The sequence below is a fragment of the Protomyctophum parallelum genome, assembly GCF_964188405.1.
Source record: "Protomyctophum parallelum genome assembly, chromosome: 2".
NCBI lineage: Eukaryota > Metazoa > Chordata > Actinopteri > Myctophiformes > Myctophidae > Protomyctophum > Protomyctophum parallelum.
The window spans coordinates 55647843-55671823 of record NC_139699.1 but is presented as its reverse complement, the minus strand read 5'-3'; the positions used below and the strand labels follow the sequence as shown (position 1 = coordinate 55671823).

At 43.7% G+C, this 23981-nt stretch overlaps 1 protein-coding gene across 1 annotated transcript in view; it reads left to right on the top strand.

Annotated features, from left to right (window-relative positions):
- Window positions 1–23981, top strand: part of loxl1 (lysyl oxidase-like 1) — a 46805-nt gene that overhangs the window by 526 nt on the left and 22298 nt on the right. Inside the window, exons 1-3 of the mRNA XM_083759575.1 lie at window positions 1–1082; window positions 17093–17201; window positions 19577–19714. The exon at window positions 1–1082 is cut by the window's left edge and continues 526 nt beyond it. Coding sequence (XP_083615701.1) covers window positions 1–1082; window positions 17093–17201; window positions 19577–19714 — 1329 coding nt within the window. The remainder of the gene's footprint in view (window positions 1083–17092; window positions 17202–19576; window positions 19715–23981) is intronic.

The window sequence follows — 23981 nt, the reverse complement described above, 5'->3', positions numbered from 1 at the left end:
TCCGAGGCAGGGGCAGGACAGCTCCGCCACCCCGTGGAGGCAGGTGATCCAGTGGGAGAACAACGGTCGACGGTTCAGCCTGCTGAACAGCGGAGCGGAGTACGTTCCGGCCGGAGCGCAGCCCGAGGAGAGGGCTCCCCGAGTGGTGGTGGCCGACGCCGCTCCTCGGCCCCGCTCGCCGCGCAGACCCCCGAGCGTGCGCAGGCAAGCCCCCTCCAGGGGAGGCTCGGAGACCGTCCGAGGGCAGGCCAGGCACCCCTTCGGCTTCGGACAGGTGCCCGACAACTGGAGACAGACCTCGGGGGGCACAGGCGTTGGCACGGGTGGCGGCGGAGGCGGCCGCTTCCAACCGTCCTCCGGCTCGCGCTTCAGGCCCTCCACGGGCTCTTCGGCGTCGTCATCGTCCTTCTCCTCGTCTTCGTATAATCCCTACCCGCAGTACCCCTTCCCCCAGCAGCCGGCCTACCCCGCCGTGCCCTATGACCCCAGTTACATGGAGCCGGTCAGGAGCTACGAGCCACCCTTCCAGCCTCTCCTCCCAGGGGGAGGCTACGGTGGCGGAGTGTACGGGGGCGTGGGCGGGGGCTACGCCGGGGGCGGAGGGAGCTACGCCGGGGGTGGAGGGAGCTACGCCGGAGCAGGATACGGTGTCGGTTCGGGCCCCGTGATCCCAGGCTCCCCGACCGACTACACAGAGGACGGCTACCGCTACTACCAGCCTTACGGCGGCTACGTGGCGAATCCCGCTGCGGTGCAGCCGCGGGCCGCCCCGCAGCAGCCGCCCGCGGACAGCCTGGACCGCCGGTACACACACAGCCTGTTCAACGGGGACTCGTCTCCCGTGGTCGCCGCCGTCCCCGATCCCAACCAAGGCAGCCCGCTGGTGGTCAGCGTGGACAGGACGGGTTCCGCGGCTCAGTCCCCGGTCAGAAGCCCTCAGTATGAGCAGTTTCCTCCTTTTGGAAGACCCCAGCTCCTACCTCCCTTCTTGCAGCCCGTACAACCTGGTAGAAGCTCTCCGAACTCGGCCGTGGAAAACCCCAGTGTCAACGTGGGGAGTGTGTACCGGCCGGAACAGAGAGGTATTGTAAACCTTCTGTTTGTCACCCTCATTTTGTCAACAAGTTCTAGGTCAAGTTCAAGAGGTTTACATCACATCCCATCACTGGCGTCAGTGGTGGAAAGTGCATTTACTCAAGTACTCAAGTACAAGTTTGAGATACCTTTACTTTACTATATTTACTACTTCTATTCTACTATACATCTCAGAGACAAATACTGTACTTTTAACTCTGCTACAATCATTTGCTATATTTAGCTGCATCTACAGTACAAGCTCACAATGGGCTTGTATGACATTTTGAACTTGATATCATTAGAAACTGAAGCAAAACACAGAGAACAGTTGATAAGTCATCTACTGTTTGGTGTTTAAGAAACTTTGTGAAGCAGCACTTCAGAGGGAGAGAGAGAGAGAGAGAGAGAGAGAGAGAGAGAGAGAGAGAGAGATAAATGAATCTCAAAGGGAGCCATTACGTATTATAAACGCTCATCCAAGCACAAACTCAAAGGCAGTTTCTGCCTTTTAAGATAGGAAAAGCAAATAATATGAAAAGCAAATAATATAAGTGTTGTCTTGCAGCGGTGGACATAATGGTTTGAATGTGAGAAACTTGGAACCCCCAGGGTCCGGAAAGCTGCACCACCTGACTTCTTAACCTATCCCACTTATTCTGGAAAACAATCTAGCTTTCTCTTTATTTCAGTCAGATGTTTCCTCCTTTGATCTGCGCCAGACCGAAATAAATGCCCGTAACCCCATGAACCCCAGTGTGCCTGCCTGCATGTTCTGGGCATGTCACAAATATGTGAACATTCTTTGATAATACACATTTGGCAAAATTAGCCGATCGACAAGTTCACAACGAGTCACAACGTGTTTTCTATTCTATTTTCGTCATAGAGATTTGGTATAGAGGGGGGAAAAGGAGGGGGATGAGTACAGACCCCTGGGGGACCCCATCAATGATTTAGTAACCCAGAGCAGTAGATTCTCTGCCTCTTTTTCGATGTACAAACAAAAGCGAATGCTGGACTCGAAGGTTCATCCTTTCCCCCATTCACACAATTATTGAAACCAGGTGTTGTGAATGCCCTGCCAATGTACGGAGAGCACACACAGGACCCCTCTGTATATGTGTGTGAGCGAGCAAGCGTGTGTTTTTCGGTGTGTGGGGAAGTACTATGTTACAAAGAAACAGATTGGTTCATGCAGGGAAGGAGGCCTGAATGGCGTAGTACTAGTCTGGTGTAAGGGTGGTGACCTCACTGGGGGATTGATGGCAGAGGGGAGGGGAATAGTGGCCTGGCGGCTGCTCAAAGGTCTAACGGCTATGACATGAGGACAAGGTAGAGGGGAAACGAGAGTTGAGGTGTGTGCGTGAAGTGTGCGCGTGTGCCGTACCACTCCCTCAGAAGGGGGGTTGGAAAGTCCCAGCGGGGGGGGGGTGCAACCCAGCCACAGAAAACAGCAATGTTTTGCAACACAAAAGGCACAGTGTGCTTTTGAATCCATGAGCAATCTTTGTTTTGATAGCCAGTCACTGGGCAGTGCATGGTGGCACGCACACTTAACTGGATTAGGAGGACCTTAAATGTTATAGATTTGCAGGGAAAAAAACATATGCACTGTATAGTATAGAGTAGACTATAGCGTCACGTCGCAGTCACGCCTTTCATGACGACGAGAGACCCAAGAGTGAATTACCCGTTAATTTTCACCATAGGCTTTTCTCTTTTTTTGTTTGTTGTTGTCACAACTCGAGTTGGCTTTATACGAGGCTTAAAATGTCTTTAAATAAATACTTTTTGAAATGTATATGAGGAAAATGAAGGGGGAATTATTTCCTGGGTCCTCGTAGGGGGCGGGACTGCGACGCTCTATACTGTATATTTAGCTCCCTGCAGGCATACAGTATTAATGATGCAATGCTGAGCATGAGAGTGTTTCCTGTGCTGGTTGTTTGCCTCAAGTCAGAGAAACTGATGCCCCCTCAGAGAGGATTCATACTTTCTTCCAGGCACACATTGCACAATTCTTTAAAAATAGTTTTAATGGTTTCTTCCACATCTGTTGTTCTCAAACATTGTCATGTCAAGGACTCCTAAATTGATATGGATTTTGCCACAAACCCCCATCTGAAAAGATTTTAGTGCCAGAGACCCCCATACAAGATTTGAAGAATATTGCAAAATATTGTTCATACTTTCCCGGATCCCACTTCTACTACTATTGGACAGTACATCATGTCATTTACCCTTCCTCCTCATAGTATATCCAGATAGGACATCTTGAGAGACAAGATTAGTTTGAATTTGTGTTCTCAGTTATCATTATGTTAAAATGATCATGCATGTGACCAGGTGTGTTGCACTCTCTAATGCACTGTTTCCCAACAGTGGGTCAGGACCGGGTCACGCATCCATTTTTATGGGTCTCAAGTAGGCCTACATTATGTCCTGTTTTCCGTTTCCTACATTACTTCAAAATATGTTAAAACAAACAAACAAACCAAAATCACAATGTTTCATTCATTAAAAACAATTACATTTATTCTCAAAGGTATTTCATAAAAAGAATGAAAAATGATCTAATCATTTCCATAAATAAATAAGATTTAAGTAGTAGTGAAACTATGTGCACTTGTAGATCTGCTATCTTTACTCGTTTGGGTCCCGGACAAACGTCAAGTTTCTCTATTGGGTGTTGGGGATCACTGCTAATATGCTGTGTGCCTCATCACCATTAGCTCCAACAGGGCTGCATCATGGGAGCCCTTTCTTCTCCACAGTGGAGGATGCCAGCATGTTGTGCAGATGCCTTCACACTCTCACACAACATTTAACCAGTGTGATGGAAGCGCAGCCAATGGGAGCTGTTGAATGGCTGCAACAGCAGAGATCTTTATTGCCTCGCCTCTTGCCAAGGAATTCCATTGGAATCGTTACTGTAATTGTAATAAAACGTTGGGAATGTCAAGGCTAAAAGATGATTTAAGATGAAACCAAACGGAAGAGTGTGCTGTAACTTTGCCACAGATGTTAAAATAATAATAATGAACTAAAAAGAAGAAAAAAATATAAAGAAGAAGCTAGTCTTGTACGGTTTGTTGTAGACTGGGACGCACAACGCATAATGTGATAAGACTCATTCATTATGCACTATATAAATCCTGTCCAATTTGGCAACAGTCTAGTACCTACCACCTCAAACACCTGCCAACAGCCACCCGCTAAATATTGAAACATGGAAATAAATCCATCACACCTAACCCTGTGTGGGTGGGCTAAGTATGGTTTCGAGTTCCTCTCAAGCCAGAATAATGGCTAATTGTATTTAGTACAGTTAAGTAGTGGTAAAAAATGTATAGTGGAATGGAATTTCAATTTGAACCACTTATACCTACTTGATGTTGTATAGCGAAGATACCCGATCTACAAGCTCACAATGTGACGCCTTGTGATCTTGTAGATCGGCTATTCTGCTTTTATTTTTTTTCTTAACAATCAATGGCCAACGCCATGAGGGTTAATGTGGTGTATGTCAAAAGTTATTTAGACCAGTGGTTCTCTAAGTGGGATCTGGGTTCCCCCAGGGGATCCTAAGGGCTTTAGGGTTTAACTATACTTTAACCCTATAGCCTAATTACACATTGACACGTTGCAAGCTTGTAGGTTTGAAAAGTATTAAGTAAATTTAAAAAAAAAAAACACATTTTTAATAACGTTTTTGACAAAAAGAAAACAAATGGAGATCTGTGGCCAAATATATACAATTGGGTGTCCTTGTTGACATGAACATGTTTGAGAACTACATTTAGACCAGTCCTGAGTTTGAATGACAACGTGCACATGGCCCCCTGCCAGCACGCCTCTCCATTCACTCTCCATCACTCGCCAAACCACCGCTGAGGCAATCATGTTATATGGCCATTATGACAAAACAAAACCACAGACATTCTGCATACCAGGAACAGAACAACATGGGACGCAGCTGGTTGGAGCTCATGGGGAGTTCTGAAGAACCACAGCATAATGCTGGAGCGTATGGGTTTGTAGAAGGATCCCCAAGAATATAGTATTATGTCATCGCTCAGTTGCCTTGTGGTTAGAGTGTCCGCCCTGAGACTGGGAGGTCGGGGTCATACAGTACAAAACATAGATAGAAAAACCTAGATACCTTATACACCACTGCAGTTCATTTGGAGCGACATGTAATCTTATGGAGGCCGCCATATTGAGCTCCAATATGGCGGACACGGCACTCTGCCACTCAAAGTTGACTACTGGCCAATCACAGCGTGTCTTATACGAATCTAGGGTGCGTTCAACAAACACATCTAGTCACAGGGGACTAGATGCGTGGTTCATGCAGTGATGTCACTGATGAGGAAGTGATGATTCTGACAAGTCCTGGAAAAGATGCGATGTGATTGGCCAGTAGCCACTTGAGTATGGCATAGCGTGCCTTCCACACTTCCTCCGCACTTCCGCCCTCAGAGTGTAAATTGTTCTGCCCTCCCGTCGACACACAAGGCTCCAGCAAACTGCTGTGGCCAATGAGGCATCTATTTTTTATATGGTACAAAAGACTATAATAATACAATACAGCACAGCATCCCTCCACTGTGGGGTGCCACAGGGCTCTATTTTAGGTCCAATCTTGTTTATGTTGTACCTGCTCCCCCTAGGATCTATTTTTAGAAAACACGGTGTTTCCTTCCACTGTTACGCTGATGACAGCCAAATCTACCTGCCTCTGAAACGTAACAACCCTGACTCCTTAAAACCCTTGCTCGCTTGCCTGGAGGATGTAAAAGCATGGCTGGCTTTAAACTTTTTAAACTTTAACGTCGGCAAGACCGAAGTTATGGTGTTTGGGCCAAGCAACAATGTGTTTCCTCCCGGTGATTTAGGTCCCCTTGAGCCTTTCTTAAAGCCAATTGCCACCAATCTAGGCGTTAAAATAGACTCTGATCTAAAAATGGACAAACAGGTAAATGAAACAGTCAGAAAGAGCTTTTTCCAGCTTAGAAGGCTGGCAAAGATTAAATCTTGTCTTTCCCGCCCTGTGTTCGAAACTGTTATCCATGCCTTTATGACATCCCTCCTCGACTACTGTAATGCCCTGTATATTGGAGTCAACCAGGTCTCCATATCTCGCTTACAGTTAGTCCAGAATGCCGCCGCACGGTTGCTTACAGGTACACATAAGCGTGACCATATTAGTCCTGTACTAGCCTCCCTCCATTGGCTTCATGTGCGATACAGGATTGATTTCAAAGTTTTGCTTTTTGTTTTTAAATGTTTAAATGGTTTGGCACCCATTTATCTCTCTGAACTACTCAAACCGTATGTTCCCACAAGGACCCTCAGGTCCTCTGACCACCTTCTCCTGGTGGTGCCTAAATCAAGGCTGAAGCTCAGAGGGAACCGGGCTTTTGCAGTCGCAGCTCCCAAGCTCTGGAATGAGCTGCCTCTTCACATAAGACAGGGCAAGCCCCCACTCTTCAGGTGTTTAAATCACGCCTCAAGACGTATTTTTATTCTTTGGCTTTTCCAAGCATAGTATGTTTGATGTTGAAAGTGACACTGTGTACTGTATGTTGTTTGTTTTTTAGTTGTGATTTTTATTATTTTATTGTAAAGCACTTTGGTACAACTTGTTGTTATTTAAATGTGCTATAGAAATAAAGATGGTATGGTATGGTACGGTACACAATTTAAAAGATGGTGATAAAAGGAACAGCAATGATACGATATACACATTGTCTACAGGTGCTTTTTTCCTGTGGCTGGCAGTGGTGAGCGATAGTGAAGCAGCCTTCGACAGCTTACTGATAAGCCGACATTTGGAAGGAGCTACAGTATATTGACCCTGGCCTCAATCAGCAAGATTCACAGTTAGTTGAAAGACTTAGTTTATAACGCTGGCTCCAAGCCCCAATATTAGCTTGACACAATACATTTCCAAGCTAGGTAGTCTAGTCTGATCCTATACCTCAGGCATTTTCTGTTCTGATTTAGACAAGGAAGTTAGAAAATAAAGTTTGTTTTTGAGCTGATAAAGAACTGAAATAATGACATTGCTTTTGGGTGGAGCTGCGATGAGTGGTGTGTTTGCACTGATCCACACAACAGTGACATGCCACATTGAATGTAGACTATATAGGCTGTCTGTTTGCGGCAGGCGATCTTCACGTTATCAGGCTCCAAATCAGCACAAAGCACCCATACATTTATCTACCCATTTAGTTGGTAACTTGGGTGAATTTGGTTCCTTCCTGCCTTTTCTTTCGGTGATCCAGTGTTAAGGCATGTGCTGTCAGGTGACCTGTCCAAGTCCCGGAAAAGACGTACTGTGACTGGCCACACTTCTACGATTCTGTCCCTATTGGTAAATTACGGTGCCAAGTCGGCAGAATCGGACTTCAACGCTCGCTTCAGCTCGCTCGGTGGTGCCTCCCGCGGGCTCAAGTCAGAAGCGGTTCTGACAGCGCACCTCTGTCGCCCCCAGGAGGTTGGGGGCTGATTAGCGAGGCCAGGTGCTGGAATGGGGTTTTGTGCTGTATTTCAATGTGACAAATCACGCAAAGGAATGGTTGATAAACGGGACACATATTTAGTGCGGCAGTTAAGCTCATCTATGGAAGGTATTGTGCATTTTATGACTAAAGCATGAAACTTTCAGAATATCATCTACACACCCCAAGGTTTGATTTCAGACGTGGAACCACTTTCTGACTGACCTCTGGTGACCTTGAGGGGTCATTGACCTCAGAATTGCATTTTTTGCACGTTTTGCTCCATTATTTTCAACTCTGTTCTCTGTTCAGTTCTTCATGGAACTGTTGCCTTTTTAAGAATAATTTAAGAAGCAGTATTGTGCTGTGTGTGTACTGAGCCTGTGGGTTGCTTTGAAACTGTAATGGGGCCACTCTTACTCAGGGACGGATCGCAAATTCATGGGCCCCTGGGCCTGAAAACACTCCAGGGCCCCCAGCCATTTACCAAACCAGCCCACACACTCACGGCTGCAGCCAGAACCAGCCCACGAATGAACCAAGTAAAAGTCGTGCAGTTAAATTTCAGCCAACTGCCTATATACAGTGTATCATGTTTATTTTGAAAATAAAGTTTATATACAGATTTTATATATGCCTATACCATACCATTAATGATGAGATAGCATTGAGATAGACCACTGTTTCTCATCATGTGGTTCGGGGGCCACCAGGGGTCCAAATGGTCAATGGTCTGTAACTCTGTATAACTCTGTATAACTCTTACCGGTCTGAACAAATTCTAAATTTGGTTTAGAGCACGGGTCTTCAATTATTTATTTTCAGGCCAGGAACCCCTCCACACACCAATGATTCACAACACAAGCAACTAGTAGCAACCACTTTATCATTATCACCATCCCAAAACCTGTATCAGGCCAATTCTTAAATTTCTTACAGCTGGTTGCAAGTTGGTAACTAATAACTATGTAAGCATGTCCGGCAAGGGCGCGCTGTGATTGGCCAGTATTCGCTTTGACTGGCAGTTCTGTCTATAGATATTAGCTTCCCTCAAAAGCTTACATAGTGAGGCTTTAAGCTGCATGCAACAGGGATTTGAAGGTGTAGTGAAATGAAAAAGACGTTTTTCACACTTTTAGACCATATCCGTGGTCATCCTATGGCCATACCTAACAATGGATGCCATTTTTTTGCCTGTGTGTTTTTATATCAAAGGTCCATAAAAACGATTGTATTATTTATTTATTAAAACGAAAACGTGCTGCGTGATGACGTGTAGAGATACACATCGATAAAAGCCAATAACAATGAAGCTCACCCGTTTAATTCCCCATATTTGCGCCTCCGTCCATCACAGCTGCTATTGATTACAGAATACTCCGTTTTTATTTCCATTTCAGATAACATCCAGACAGTGTATTACTCGGTTTCAACTCAATCATCACGCTAAAATATGTACCTGAAAACATTATAGGGTAGAAATAAGCCACATAACAGTAAACTGGTTGTGCTGGCCGACCATATGATTTATAAACAAACAACACCACGCTGTTGCGCATAGCATTAGCCACCGTCCCTAGCTACCGTCCCATCGCCTGAAGGGATGTGACGCTCTGATTGGTTCAGAAACTTCAGACCGGTGTTTCATGTTGAAACACCATTTTCATGTTGTTCACCATTTCCGTTTCACTACACCTTTAAGCCTGAGACATACAATGTAAAGACCAGCCATGTGACATCAACAATTAAGCATGTTCACTAGACTAACCCCTTCCTGACATAGAGCGACGCAAGCGATAAAAGTGATTAAAAGGCACTGGACGAGGAGAACTTGAGAAGTGTGGGCTTTATGAGAGACAATGAAATTGGATGTTAAAATGGCATTGTGGGTACACAACACAACACATCCGTACGTTGTCTACAATTCACATTTTTGTACTTGCGTCTTTCGGAAATTGCAATTATACACGCTCGCAACGTGACGCAACCGTGACACTTGTATCAGCTATTTGGCATTCATCAATTCACCGTCCAAAATACAAAACGTGTGCGTCACAGTGCGTGCGTTTCTGTGTTTGTTTCTGCACTGTAGGAAGAGGATATTCTTCTCCTCGTCTCTCCTCAGAAGAGAAGTTGTTTACGCCTCTAGTTATTTTAATTGGTTCAGGCTCATTTCGTTATGACAGACGATGCTACATACTGTAACGAGGACATTTCCGCATACGCCAGTTTGCTCCCTCACTGGCTGTCAACAACCGTTGCCCAGAGGCCTTGGGCAACGTACTAGACCAGCCGAACAAAATATTTTGTCTTTCTTAATGTGAGCCAGGGCCCCTTTCTTTGTCTTTTTTTATGTGATTCCTGTTTTTAAAAGTTCATTTTCCATTACACCAAAGAGGCGTATACTGTAGGTATCGTGCATGCATTCTATCATCATTTCATGTCAATACATACAATATTGTTTTTGAATTTGAATCCTGAAAAGTAACGCCCTACTTCATCATACAAGAGTATCCCACAAAAGTAGTGAAAATAGCTGAGCTTGTAGATCGACTATTTTAAATGTTCCATTCTGGGGGGAACCCCTTTTTTTGCTTTACCCCTTCAGGACGGGAACACCTCTTGGGGTTCTTGTTGCTATGTACAGTATATATTGGCAGCATTTTTGTATTTTTTAAATTCATATTTGAAAACATTTTCAAAAAAGTTTTTAGAAGGCGTTTTAAGAATCGGAATAGTCCTAAATGGGTCAAATGTTTTTGAGTGGTGCAACCACTCCTACATCCAGCAACGTCCGTGTACCTGTGTGTGTGTGTGTGTGTGTGTGTGTGTACCTGTATGTGTACCTGTATGTACGTATGTATAAGTGAGCACGAGTATGTTACATATTTATACCAGTAGGGGGCACCAGAGATACAGAGAAGAAATTGGAACAATACAGAGAAGAAATTGGACGATACAAATTGGAATGATACAGAGAACCAATAGACGGGAGTTGCACCACTCGGTTCACACTGGTGTGATTTTTTTAAATAATAATAAAAATCACACCCGTGTGAAGTGAGTGGTGCAACTCCGTGTGGAGGTCCCCGGGGGGTCCCTGGTGGGGTCCATGGACGTTCCAGACCCACAGGAACGCACCCAGGGTGCCGGCCCAGGTTACGGCGAGCCGCCTTGCGTCCGAAACGGTCGAGAAATGACAGAATTATACCGTGTGGGGGTCCCCGAAACATCCAGACCCCCAAGAACGTGCCCAGGGGGCCGGCCCGGTTCTGATGAGCCGCCCGCATCCGAAATGGTTGAGAAATGACAGAGTTACCGTGTGGGGGTCCCCAGGGGGTCCCTCTACTGTACTGTCACACCCGCAATCATCATATAAGTTAATAATATGAACTTGGCTGATATAGTCTATGATGTCAGTCATGTAGGATGCTATATGTAACTGCTATATTTGGACCTAATTATATGAAGATGGGTTGAAAAGTGGTGAAGTGGTCCTTTAAATGACAACTTTAGTTTTTTTCAAACAATTGACCAATTAGCTATTTTTGACAGGGGGCGGGGGCATTCGAAAATGGGATTCTATAGCGATTTCTCAAGAAATGACATCTAGCCACAAAAGATCACGGGATCTATTGAATGTAAAGGTAGAGGTACTGGGGGATACCATACTGTGTGTCACAGGCTCAATATGTCAGTTTGTCACCTCCCATTCACATGCAGTAGATCCCGTGATCTTTTGTGGCCAGATGTAAGTTTATGAGGTCAAGTAGGACTATAGTAAATATTAAAAAATAAATCGCTATACGATTTTGTAATAACAAAAACATATTTAGCCCCATGTTCGAATGCCCCCGCCCCTGTCAAAAATAGCTAAAACCCCTAAAATGAAAGAAAGCAGCAAAAAAAAACTAAAAACACTCATCTTTTATTTTCTCTAATAACAACCTAAAACATGAACCTTGGTTGAAAAAAACTAATGTTGTCCTTTAAGTACCTATATATGCAGACTGTCCCATTCCATTTCATTCAAATGTATGTAAATATTTATTAAATGGCAGATCTACAAGCAAGCTCAACAATGCGTCGCAGAAATGTATATACAGTATAAATAGATTAATCATTTCACGTCCTTCCAAAGGAGTTTGGTGACTTACTTAACCGCCTGTCCTAAAATGATGATAAACATTTTACTTAGTGAAGACTTTAGTGAAATAACCTGTTTCATTTATATGGAATTATACGACATAAATGTTAATGTCTGCTTGTTTATTATTATAAATATATATATTAGCAAAATGCTGAATAATTAAAAAGCATGCGCGTCCCAATGGCCAATGAAGTCAAAGAATACCTTGAAGATTAGAGCAGACACATCATATCGCACCATTAAGAGGATTTTATTTAATGCAATGACGTGACACTTCTAACAAGAACTCAGACTTCACTGAGGAAGAGCTTTGCTGCTTGAAGCGCCACTTTATTGCATTGAATAAAATTATCTTAATGGCAGCTATTTGATGAGACGATATTGCTTTTGCAAATCTACATATGAAAATGCTAAATACCATCATAATATGAATGTGTGAGTGAATATGACCAAGTGGTTAATGTGCATACCACGCTTTGATGCCCGGTAGCGTGTCTCAGGTTCGATTCCCAAGCCCGGCAGTTGATTTGCTGTGTGTGAGACAGAAAATAGGGGAGAGGTAAGAAGAAGCTGACAGCTACAAAAGATACAAAGGTACAAAGCAGCATATCTCTCGCAGAGTCGCTGTTGGAAGTGTCTATCAACACGTCCGTTAGATGTCAATCATGTGCCAGACGAGCAAGAATAATATAAAGGAACTGAGGGTAAAAATATTAAGATTTTCCCCCATTAAAAGCAGGAATTGTTTGAGAAGAGAGGGTGAGTGGAAAATGTTTAAACAGCACGTTATCTTTTATAGCTTTGTAGCTGTAGTTAAAGCCAGATCAACTTGGATTGTAGGTTTGCATTGGGCATCGCTTTGTATCTTCATGTCACTGGCTTCCTTCGAAAATGAATGGTGGCCATTCAGCATTCTGTTGTAGCAGTCACACAGTCAGCTACAAAGCTACAGTGGGGGGAGACACATTTTGTACTTTTACCTTGGTTCTATAAGTAACCGATATTTTGATGCCAAAACCTTTATTATATTTCAAAATTACCTCAACATTTGTGATAATATTTTGTGGTCTATCTCTCAACACTCTAATTCAAATTATTTCATCTCTCTATATGAAAAGAAACATCTTCAACATCATAAATGCAAATGAAATAATTGATGAAAAGGGTTCTGTATTCGATATTCCATTTCTTTGCAGTGCATTATTAACATGTGGTTCTGTCATATTCTGTCTAGGGCTGTACAGATTTGGGTTTATTTTTTTTGACAGACTAGCATGCACTAGCCTGTCTTTTCCAAAGATTAGCAGCTAGAGAACAAAGCCTTCCAAAGTTCCAAGCGAGAAGAGAAGAGTTGGTCAATGGTGGGTGTCTGAGGGTCTCTTCATTTCACACTGTCCTTTAGCCCCGATATGTTCCCTCAGTCCCTACGCTCATTCTGTAGCTCCGAGATGAGGTCACGAATCCAAGCCCTCCCATTGCGTTTCAGAAATGGCGCATGGTTTCTACAACTTACGCTGCTTACGCTTTTCTGCACATCCGATCCAAAAAGTGAAGGTCTAAAGGAGCTAAACTAAATTTAATTTAGGAACGGAAGAAAATCCAAGTCTCGGCATGAACGAGCGTTTAAATCGGTTGTTTAGTCGGCCGCTTCCATGTTTTTCAAGGAAGTTGTGCGTGTCGACTGAAACGAAATTTCACATTCAACCAGGGGAGGCGCCGGGGAGGCGCTATCGCTTTTCAACTTCCTTGAAAAACATGGAAGCGGCCGACTAAACAACCGATTTAAATTTGTGACCTCATCTCGGAGCTACAGAATGAGCGTAGGGACTGAGGGAACGTATCGGGGCTAACTGTCCTTATGCTTGATTACCATACAGTTATGTGGTGTAGTTGCGCACAAAATAATTGCCTATCCACAGTTTTTTTTGTCTGTCTGCCTGTCTGCCTGTCTGTCTGTCTGTCTGGCACGGAATGTCTGTGACGTCATCAGACGTCATCATTGTGATGAAAGGCACCGTTCACTTCAAACAAGTGTGATATTTGTCTCACGCAATAGCATTTAGAGCAAAACGAAATCAAGCAAAATCACTTGCATGTAGCCTATGTGTGTTTACATGGTTGTGCCATTTTGGGGGCGATGAGGATCTCTGCATTTCCTGCAGTGTTTCTCAAACTTTTTCATGTCGAGGACCCCCAAAATAATATGTACTTGGCTACCATTTGGCCACCACCTCAAAATATTCTGTGCCATGGGAGGCGTAAAAATATACTGTTGTGTTAAATTATTATTCATAGGCCTATATATTTTTTATATTTTTGAAAAGTATAAAATATGCTTTAAGAAGTGGTTAAAATGTTTGTGACGTAATTTAGCTCGGGCTCCCCTGGTATCCCCCAGGGCCTCATGGGGGACCCCACTTTGAGAACCGATGCCTTAATGTTAACATGTTTGTGGCACATAGGGCACCACCTTTGGCCTGTAATGCGTATACCTGGCACATAGGATGTGGGAAATTTGAACCCTTGGCTGAGCAAAGACTCACCTGGGCTGGCACAGAAACGGCTGATAGGAAACATATACCAATCCTTTTTCCACTAAAAGCTATCCTGTTGTTGCCAACAGGAAGGAAATGAATGCAGAACCAAGCTCTTCCTCTGCATGTGCTCCTTTTGGTGCTTACTATAGGGATGTAACGATACCAGTCCAAGATACAATATTTATGAAGATATTTCAAATTAATAAACATTATGCACCAAATTGTGCGTAAATCACCAAGCGATCAGCGAGAGAGTCACTACTCACTATAATAATCAAACAATACAATGTTTGGCCTGAATAATACCTAGTATAGTATAACGACAATATTGTTACATCCCTAGTTTTTACAGTATAATACAGCAGAATGTAAGGATTTATTTTTTGTTTTGCACTTTTCTTTTTGTTTTAAAGCTCCCAGACTTCACAGGTCAGAGGGCTTGACTTTCAGTTCACTGGAACAAAGCTCACGTTAAATCTCATCTGGCCGTGGCAAGCTAAGCAGGGGAAGACGATAAGCGCTCCCAGAGACCCTTGCTGGCATGCATGCCCTTTACTGGAAATGGGACAGACATTAGCTCTGACATCCCTGGCCTGCTTTTTGATTCCTCTGTTTTTTTCTGACAGTCTTGGTCACTGGCCCACTTTAAAAACAGCAGGGGTGTGAGATCATTGTTGTTTTACCCTGGCACCCTCCCACTCTCTTGCTCTTTTTTTTTAATTCCTCCTAAAGTCTTGCGTTGCGTCTCTCTCTCTCTCTCTCTCTCTCTCTCTCTCTCTCTCTCTCTCTCTCTCTCTCTCTCTCTCTCTCTCTCTCTCTCTCTCTTTCATCTCTCCCCTTACCCATTCTCTCTCATGCTTTATCTCTGTATCATTCACTCAACAAAAAAAAACGGTTTGTAGATTGCAGCGACTGAAAAGAGTTTGTGGCGCTTGCGCTTCAGCTGTTTCTAGGTTTAGAATGCGACGCCTGCAGCTACGAGCAGTCAACCTACATTCAGAACATGAGGTTCAGCAGGAGTGAGGAGTTTATAATTAAGATTAGTGTCACAGCACATCACATCATATACTGTATGCCATATAGTATGGGCAATATGCTTCCCAGTGAGTCGTGTGAACTACCTCTATGGATCAAATGTTTGGTAAAAGGCTAAACGTTAAAGAAGGATATATAGCCTAGTGTTGTAGCGGCTTGCTACGGCTCGCTTCAGCCTATAGGAGTGACGGTGGTGTGTGGGACTTCCGGGACTGGTGTTTTAGTGTTTTAGATCTGCTACTTTTGCTGTTTTTGAATTTGAATCCCGAAATGTAACCATTTTGGTTTAAATCCTATCCTAGAGAGACGATCTCTAGGTACAGTACATTTTGTCTTTTGTAAAGGGGAGAACAAACTTTAACCCCCATGATTGAACCCCATTTGTTCAGACTCAGTCAGAGAGGCCTATAGGGAATGCAAGTGTCTTGTTAGAAAACTATGACCCGCCAGTTTGCGAAGATAATCATCAGGAATGTGCAAGTAATTAGTGGCCAATGCTATTCTCCAGTGTGCCCCGTTCTTGAACTACGGGCCTTGGCACCGCACTGTAATGCCTGATTCATACTTGGTAGCGCGCCAGTGTGGCACATCAGATAAAAGAAAATCTAAATCCAAAAGGCTAAGTATGATTCAGCAACCTCTATACTGTGCTGTGGACACTGTCTAATGAATGAGTGGCCCCAGTGTTTTACATGAGAAATAACATCACCAGTGTGCTTTTGGAAAGGTTGCGTTCAGCATGCAACCAGCAGCACATTCTTTTATTTTGAATAGACATATAGATAATTGAAAATGTTTTAAATTCCGACTAAACATATTGTCCAGAAGTATTCATGACGTTGACGAACAAAAATGACACCTTTTTAACTTTGCCCTATTATACTGTAGCACCATCAGGTGGCAGCTTTTTGCAAAAAAATGTTTTTTTATGCCTCCTGATGGTGCTACAGGGTTACACACTGGCATTCCAAAGCCCGCTATTCCAACACATCGCCATTCAGACTCGCCAAATTACTAACCCTGTCCCTAATCCTAACCGCATGCGGAAGCCAGAATGTCACTCTGTCCCCACATTATCTCTATAGTCAAGTGATCAAGACTGATCCGTCCGATTTTTTATATTCAATTCTGATTGGCGAATTCGTAACATTGCTGGCCCGCAATAACCTACCTGAGCTGGTGGAGAGTGGAGAGCTGTACTCTGACGAGAACTTTTTCTATGTTTCTATTAATTACATTACACACGCCACGGATTCATGTTTTTGTCACATTCCTACACAACTAATTCAATGGTTAAAAATGTCTCAAACGTGACCATCGACCATTGTGACGATTCTAGCTTAATTATTGTACTGTGAATGTAATGTTCAATAGCGTGCACTGTACCGTGAATAAACAAGTAAAGTAAAAAATAAATGAAAGAAAAAAACATTGTTGCGCACTGCAGTAACCTAAGTGACAACGTGGTAACCAGGACGCGTCGCTCACTCTCTGCCACAAGTTGATAAGACTACGGAAGGGAGTTAAGGGACCGGGCCTTAAACTGTCTAATATAAATTTGTGAAACACTGATAATTCTGTAGAGAATAGAGAATATTTGTATACCATTCAACTGTCAACGTCGTCTGATTCTCTCAATAGAATGATTTATTGTATAAACCACCGGCTGTGTCTGTTTATGTGAGTTACTCCTTACTTACACATGGAACAGTCTTTATTGTAAAATAAATGGTGCTTCAAATTATATCTATCAATAACCTGTGATGTAATTTTGTTAATTGCTTTAGGTTTGCCTGACCTGGTTCCTGACCCTAACTATGTCCAGGCCTCCACATACATCCAGAGGGCACACATGTACTCTCTCCGCTGTGCTGCTGAGGAGAAATGCCTGTCAAGGTAAGTCCAGCAACTGATGCTATCAAGGACTTACAGCTTAATATAACTTTAATCCGACCTCGATGACGCTCTGGAATTACTTTGGTTCACCTAGACTCAAAGAGCATGTGTTGAAGACCAACGGTCTATTCCAGTCCTCTGGCAACAGGACCGAGTTTAGCCACTAGATGGCGACATGTAATCGGTTTCTGTATGCATGAAAGAAACTGCTGGGCCGATCCTTACTTCCTTCACAGGTGTTGCCAATGATTCTAATGAAGGCTCTGTTCCATTCATTGCAGCACAGTGGTTCTCAAACCTTTTATTGTCTCCACCAGGCCGAAGGCATGGGGAGAGAGTATGTTTTTCACTCCGTCTGTGTGTGTGTCCGTTCGTGCGTGTGTCTGTCCATCCGTCCGTCCGTCTGTGTACAGCTACGGGCACTGTTACACCGGTTGATGCCAAAATGTGCACACACATACTCCCTAAATGCCAAAGATTAACCTCTGCCCCAAATTTTCCAGAACGGCCTGTTATAGCGCCACCAGGAGGAAAATCGTTACACAATATATCTATTGTCATGTGTTCAAGACGGATCTGTCTGATATTTTATATTCCATCTTAATTGGCTAACATTGGCTTTCAAAATTTGCAGGATTGGCCCGTTTTGAACAAAAAGCCTCAAATCATGAACTCAGCGTGCAATTTACGTGGAATCTTTCACAGACTTTCCTACTAGGCTGAGGAATATATCCCACCCTTTTCACATTGGCCTGTTATAGCGCCACCAACAGTGGATTTTTGCAAAACACATTTTTGTGGCGTAAGAAGAAATGGCACCCTTTTCACATTGGCCTATTATAGCACCACCAGGAGGCCACAACCTGACCCCTGACCCCCCAATTTATATTGCAAAATCAATGTTAATGTTTTAACTCTGAGAGTGTACAAATGATTTAGCTGGGGACCCCCTGGAACTCCATCAAGGACCCCTGGGGGTCCCCGGACCCCACTTTGGGACCCACTGCTCTACAGTAGCCTATATCCACACATTCTGCATGTAACACAGGTTCTCAGTGGTTTAACACAACACACATAACACACATATTTGTCAAATAGTTTAATATGGTGCCAGAAATGTTTCAACATCAATACTTCTATTTTGTTATGCATTAGTAATACTTGCAACTATTCAAGCATTATACAAAATATCTGTGTGCTCCAATACCTTACTTGGGTGTGCTTTTTAGAGTTTATAGCCAAGTGACATTATGCAGAATGCATTAATACTTATGGAATGGTTAAGCCATTCGATAAGTCATATATTAGTTGATTAGTTAATACATTAATATAGCATCACGAGCATTTCAACCACTTTTGGATCCATTTGATCCATTGAAAAATAATACAAGATCTACAAGCTCACAGTGTGTCACTTTGTGCCACGCTGCGTGCTTGTACATCTGCTATTTCCCCATAAGGAAATAAGAACAAGCTCTCATGCAGTACTGCATAAAATGAAATGAAACACCGGTCACCTCCAGGGGTAACTGTATCATTGTGAGAGCATATATGCTCGGTCCCCTTCGCTCAACGCCACCAGGCTACCAGCCTTTTGCCTTACATAGACCCACTTGAGATGATGGAAGTGTCCCCGTCCCTTTGGTCCAGCTTCCCCCATCACAAACACACAGCCATCCCTCACCAGATCCCCCTCTCATATCCTGTCGTGAGTTCACAGCAATCACACACAGATGGCCCGCTGTAATTTGCCATACACTCCCAATGTCAACACTCGGCCAACAAGATGAATGGCTTTGGAGCCCTCTCTCTGGTATTGAGGGATCACAGTTTGTGTTCTCCTTCCCCCTCCTTCTCGAAGATAAGAGAAAACCCTGCAGATCGAAATCTCGCATCGCAGCAGAGAGTGCAGGTACTCGGATGTTTTTCTCACAGCGGAGTTAAAACAAAACAAAAAAAAGTGTTATCAATAGATAGTGTTATCTGTGATCTGTTGTTATGAATAATTGATTTGATGCCGTGTGTCTATGTCCCTCGAAGCTTTACCAGCTATGTATTTATTCATGCATTTATTTATGTATTTGTGAGTGAGTGAGTGAGTGAGTGAGTGAGTGAGTGAGTGAGTGAGTGAGCAAAATGTTAAGGAAATTGAATGGATGGATGAATGAATGAATGAATGAATGAATGAATGAATGAATGAATGAATGAATGAATGAATGAATGCATGTTCTATCAGGGTAAACACTGGGCGAGCATCACATACATACATACATACATACATACATAATTGATAATTGTAGTCATTGTACATTTGTAATAAGTCTCTGTGTGGTCATGAGTCATGACGGTACTGTACATGTTGTCTCCCTCTCTAGCACGGCCTACGGTGCAGAGGCCTCAGACTATGACGTCAGGGTGCTGCTGCGTTTCCCACAGAGAGTGAAGAACCAGGGCATCGCTGACTTCATGCCCAACAGACCTCGTCACACATGGGAGTGGCACAGCTGCCATCAGTGAGTACCCCCCCCCCCGCCCCAAGTGTTGGAAAGTAACTAACTACATAAGTGCATTTACTACCGTCTCCAGCAAAAATGTATAAAAATGTATAGCGTCACAATCATTTTAACCACTTTATCCATTTATATGTTGGCTATTCAAAAAAGGAAGATCTATACAAGCTCAAAGCATTTGCTATCTTTGATTTACTTCTTTGTTCTTTTTTGTTTGTTTGTTTGTTTGATATGATATTGAATAATTCTGATCTTTAAAAAAAAAACATAAATCATGGGGGTCCTTGACATGAAAAAGTGTGAGACGCACTGGCCTATTATAAACTACATTATGATGCCAACACTGTCATTTTACTCAAGTTGCTACAATGTATTTCAATATATATTTCCGTCGTCCCACATTAACAGTCTTACTGTACCGTAACTGTCGTAATGACAGAGAAAAATAAAACATGATAGAGTGGGTGAACGCCACCGCCTCCAGACAATCTAGATCCTCATCATCGTCGTCATCATTAGTTAGGTGCTGTCTGTCAGTAGCCACGGCTGGTATTTGACAGTAGCAGCAGCAGCAGTGGGTGAAATACAGCGCTAACGATGTCCTGTTAAGGTACCCTCTTCAGTTATCTGACTCAGGGACATTTTAATGACCAAACTAGCATGATAGGAATATGTCTTTTTGGGTACATTTGGGTCACATGATTATGGACTTAACACACGCTGCTGTTCTGTAGCTCCATATCGTTGACATTGGGCAGAAACCTATTATAGGCCATATCTCAACTTGTTTTATTTATTTTGTGGAAAGACAGCCATTCTTTCATTTCCTTACAAGTAACGGTTTTGTACATACAAGGTTTTCCGCCACGACAACGATAGGCCTACACACAACACAAAATGTATCCTGTTCATAGTACAGTATAAAATACTATTTATAAAGCAACCGACACTATTGTATATGTTCGTGCTTGTGCAGCATGGCACGTATACTGTCCTTTTTTCTTTTCTTTTTTTTTTGCATTGCGTCTGCAGCACATTTTTGTTTGAACGTACAGATTTGTGTTGCTTTAGCGAGCTGATAGCTAGCGGGCTCACATTGGAATAGTCTCTGGAGGTTCTTGGAGAGTGAGGTGATGTTTGGATGCCCCATGTGTTTTCTCTGTGACCCCTTGCTCCATGCGTCCCATGGCTGCTCTGTGTCTCGCTTTTCGACACGTCTTGTCTGCTTCACCCCGGTGCTCGCCCATGGCCTGCCAAACTCCACTCGCCTCGCTGCCCGGGCGGGCTGGCTGGCCCGGGCTCATCTGTGAGGAATGCCATTTAGGATTAAAAATAATAATAATTAAATGGCAATGTCCACTAGCTGGCTGTGTGTTGTCACTCTTCGGTGGTTCTCAAAGTAGGGTCCCGGGTTTCGCAAGTGGTCCTTGATGAGGATTAATAGAATTAATAGAGCATAGAGTGCTCAATTCGTGCCAAGGACCTCCAAATTGATATTTATTTCCAACATTTTCCAAGTATTTTCAAAAATAGGCTAGCTATAAGGGTTACCAGATGTACAAGCTTCAAGCTTGTATCTCTGGGAAGCCCCTGCAACCCTTCTTCTAAGGACCTCTGAGGGTCCCCGCAGCACAACATCTTTTCAGATTGGGGTCTGCAAGAATGCATATTAATTCAGGGGTCCTGGACATGAAAATGTTTGAGAACCTTTACCGTATAGCCTACTGCATTGGAGAACTGGCAATGCAGCTGGCTCTGTGTCGTCATGCAGCTTCGAACCCACATGGGGGTAGACATGGGAGACGTGCTGAGGCAATCGTTGCACTGCTGGGCATTATGAGCAGAATGATAAAAATCAATGGTTTTCACCCATCAATCAATTTTTCTTTTCTTTTTTTCTTTTTCTTTCCTTTTTCCCCAATTGTGTTGCCTCCCCAAACTGTTACTTTTCAGGATTCAAAAGCAGCTAAAGTAGCAGATCTACATGCTTGAAACATATATTCTTGAAAACTTATACAAGTACAAAAGTACAAAGTACAAAATTGCCACCATGAGTATCTATACTTTATAGGGTTTGTTTGTCCATCACTTTGCATGTAGGTTAGTAGAACATTACCGTTAGCCATTGAGAAATTCTCTTCGGGGAATGAAAATATGTGGCCCAGATTCTGACAATAAACTTTATTGCCCTACATTTGATTCACATAAACTGTGTAGTACTAGTAGAGACGTTTTATTCAGGTTTTTACCTCCAGTCCAATCCTTCTCACTAGAGTATTCAAAGCAAGGAAAAGGAAATGGATTCAGTGCTATGACAAAGTTTGAATCTTTTAACTGTTTCTCCAAGTTTGGTCCGGGGACACCAGGTCCAAATGGACACTTTAGGTCCTGTAACTGCGAGGCTGTACAAATGGAACAAAATGGATCTGTAAGGGTCTGATTCTATTCTATGGCCGTCAGTCTGTCACACCTTGTGACACGCTTCATATATGGCGGTCCCCATATACAGTATGAAGATCACAACACTGACCTCATCAAACCCTGGATAGAAGACTGGATCATCTAATCACTTAGCTCCATATATGCGAGCCAGCCAGAAACTGTACATCTGACCTCAAACTCCATATAGGGAGCTGATCTGTTCTGACATTCCATATGTTGATCCCTCCCCACCCGTCCTTCCTCTTCGATGTCTCCCTTTTGATTGATACCTGTTCATTCAAACTCTAGACGGGCCCGACAATTATAAGGCCCGGCCCTACCTAGGCCCCGCCTGCTTACTAATTAGCAAACATTTTAAGCCCATATATGGGCATTCCCAGTTGTTTCAGCGCCACCTCGCCCTCTCTTCTCGTCTTACTGGTAGGCTACTACTTAAACCCTTGGGCTACTTGACAAGCTCATAACGTGACGGGTTGTGAGGTTGTGTAGATCTCCTTTTTCTTCTTCTTCTTCTTCTTTCCAAGAATTCCATTTTACAAGAGCTACTTACAACCACTGCTCTGAGTTTGATTTGGGGCACCTTTTATTTCTCTGTGTGTAGTGCTTGGAATGCAGCACGTCAGGCCTGTTCTAAATAGTTCCCATACAGGCCTTGTTTCTGTGTAATAACACACACTGTGATCCCCCCCCCCCCCCAATCCCCATCCATCCCTGTAAGTCCCTCTACTGTTGCAACACAAGTGGAAAATGACTCATGGGTGCATAGAGAAGGATTGGAATGTTTTGTATATCGTCGCTGTCGGGGTGGAAACCTTGTACGTCCCCGAAACACTTACTTTTCAGGAAATGAGCCCCCCCCCCCCCCCCCCCCCCCCCCGCCCAACCCCCAACCAGCATTCCGAAAGGATTCCACGTGGTTATTATGTTTGAGGGGCGCTAGCCCCTCCTATGCCCAGCTTTGTGTGTTTGTGTGTACCCCATAGCGATGATTTGATTGGCTGAGCACCCCATAGCGATGATTTGATTGGCTGAGCACCCCATAGCAATATGGTTTGATTGGCTTGAGCAACCCATAGCGATGGCTTGATTGGCTGAGCAATGTACGTGTTGATAAAAAAGTGAGGACAGAAAATCAAGGACGCTAATTTGGGATTGGCCGCTGAGAACTGCATGAGGAAGCCTTATTGTGATCGGCCGGAATGTGACGATAAGGGCGGCCCTCACTTCACACGAGTGTGAATGCTCGATCAAAACGCGATGCACATCCGCAAGCTTGCGGATGTGCAACTTCCGATACTTTTGTGTGACGCTGTTGAGTGATCAAGTAGGGCGTTCATTTACATAAAAAAAAACCCACACGAAGGTAGAAAACGGTTGTGAGTGTTTTCTGCGTGACACTCTTGTACGAAAACTATAGTGAAACATGGAGATATGAGGTTTCTGCCCGACAGCAATGATATAAGGATTATTAGTCATTCTTATTTAGGCCGCGGCTGTGTTCTTCCAGCACTGCATTCCCTGTAGCTGACATAGCCGTGTGCGTGTGCACGCGCGCATGTGTGTGTGTGTGTGTGTGTGTGTGTGTGTGTGTGTGGGGGGGGTACTGAGTAAAGGCAAGGACCCATTCCAGACAGCTCATGTGCACGACTGCACGTGCGTACGCTGCACGCACGCACGCACACGCGCACACACATAAATGCACACGCACACACACACACACACACACACACACACACACACACACACACACACACACACACACACACACACACACACACACACATACAGTACAAGCACAGATAATCATCTCAAGACTTCGGTCCAAATA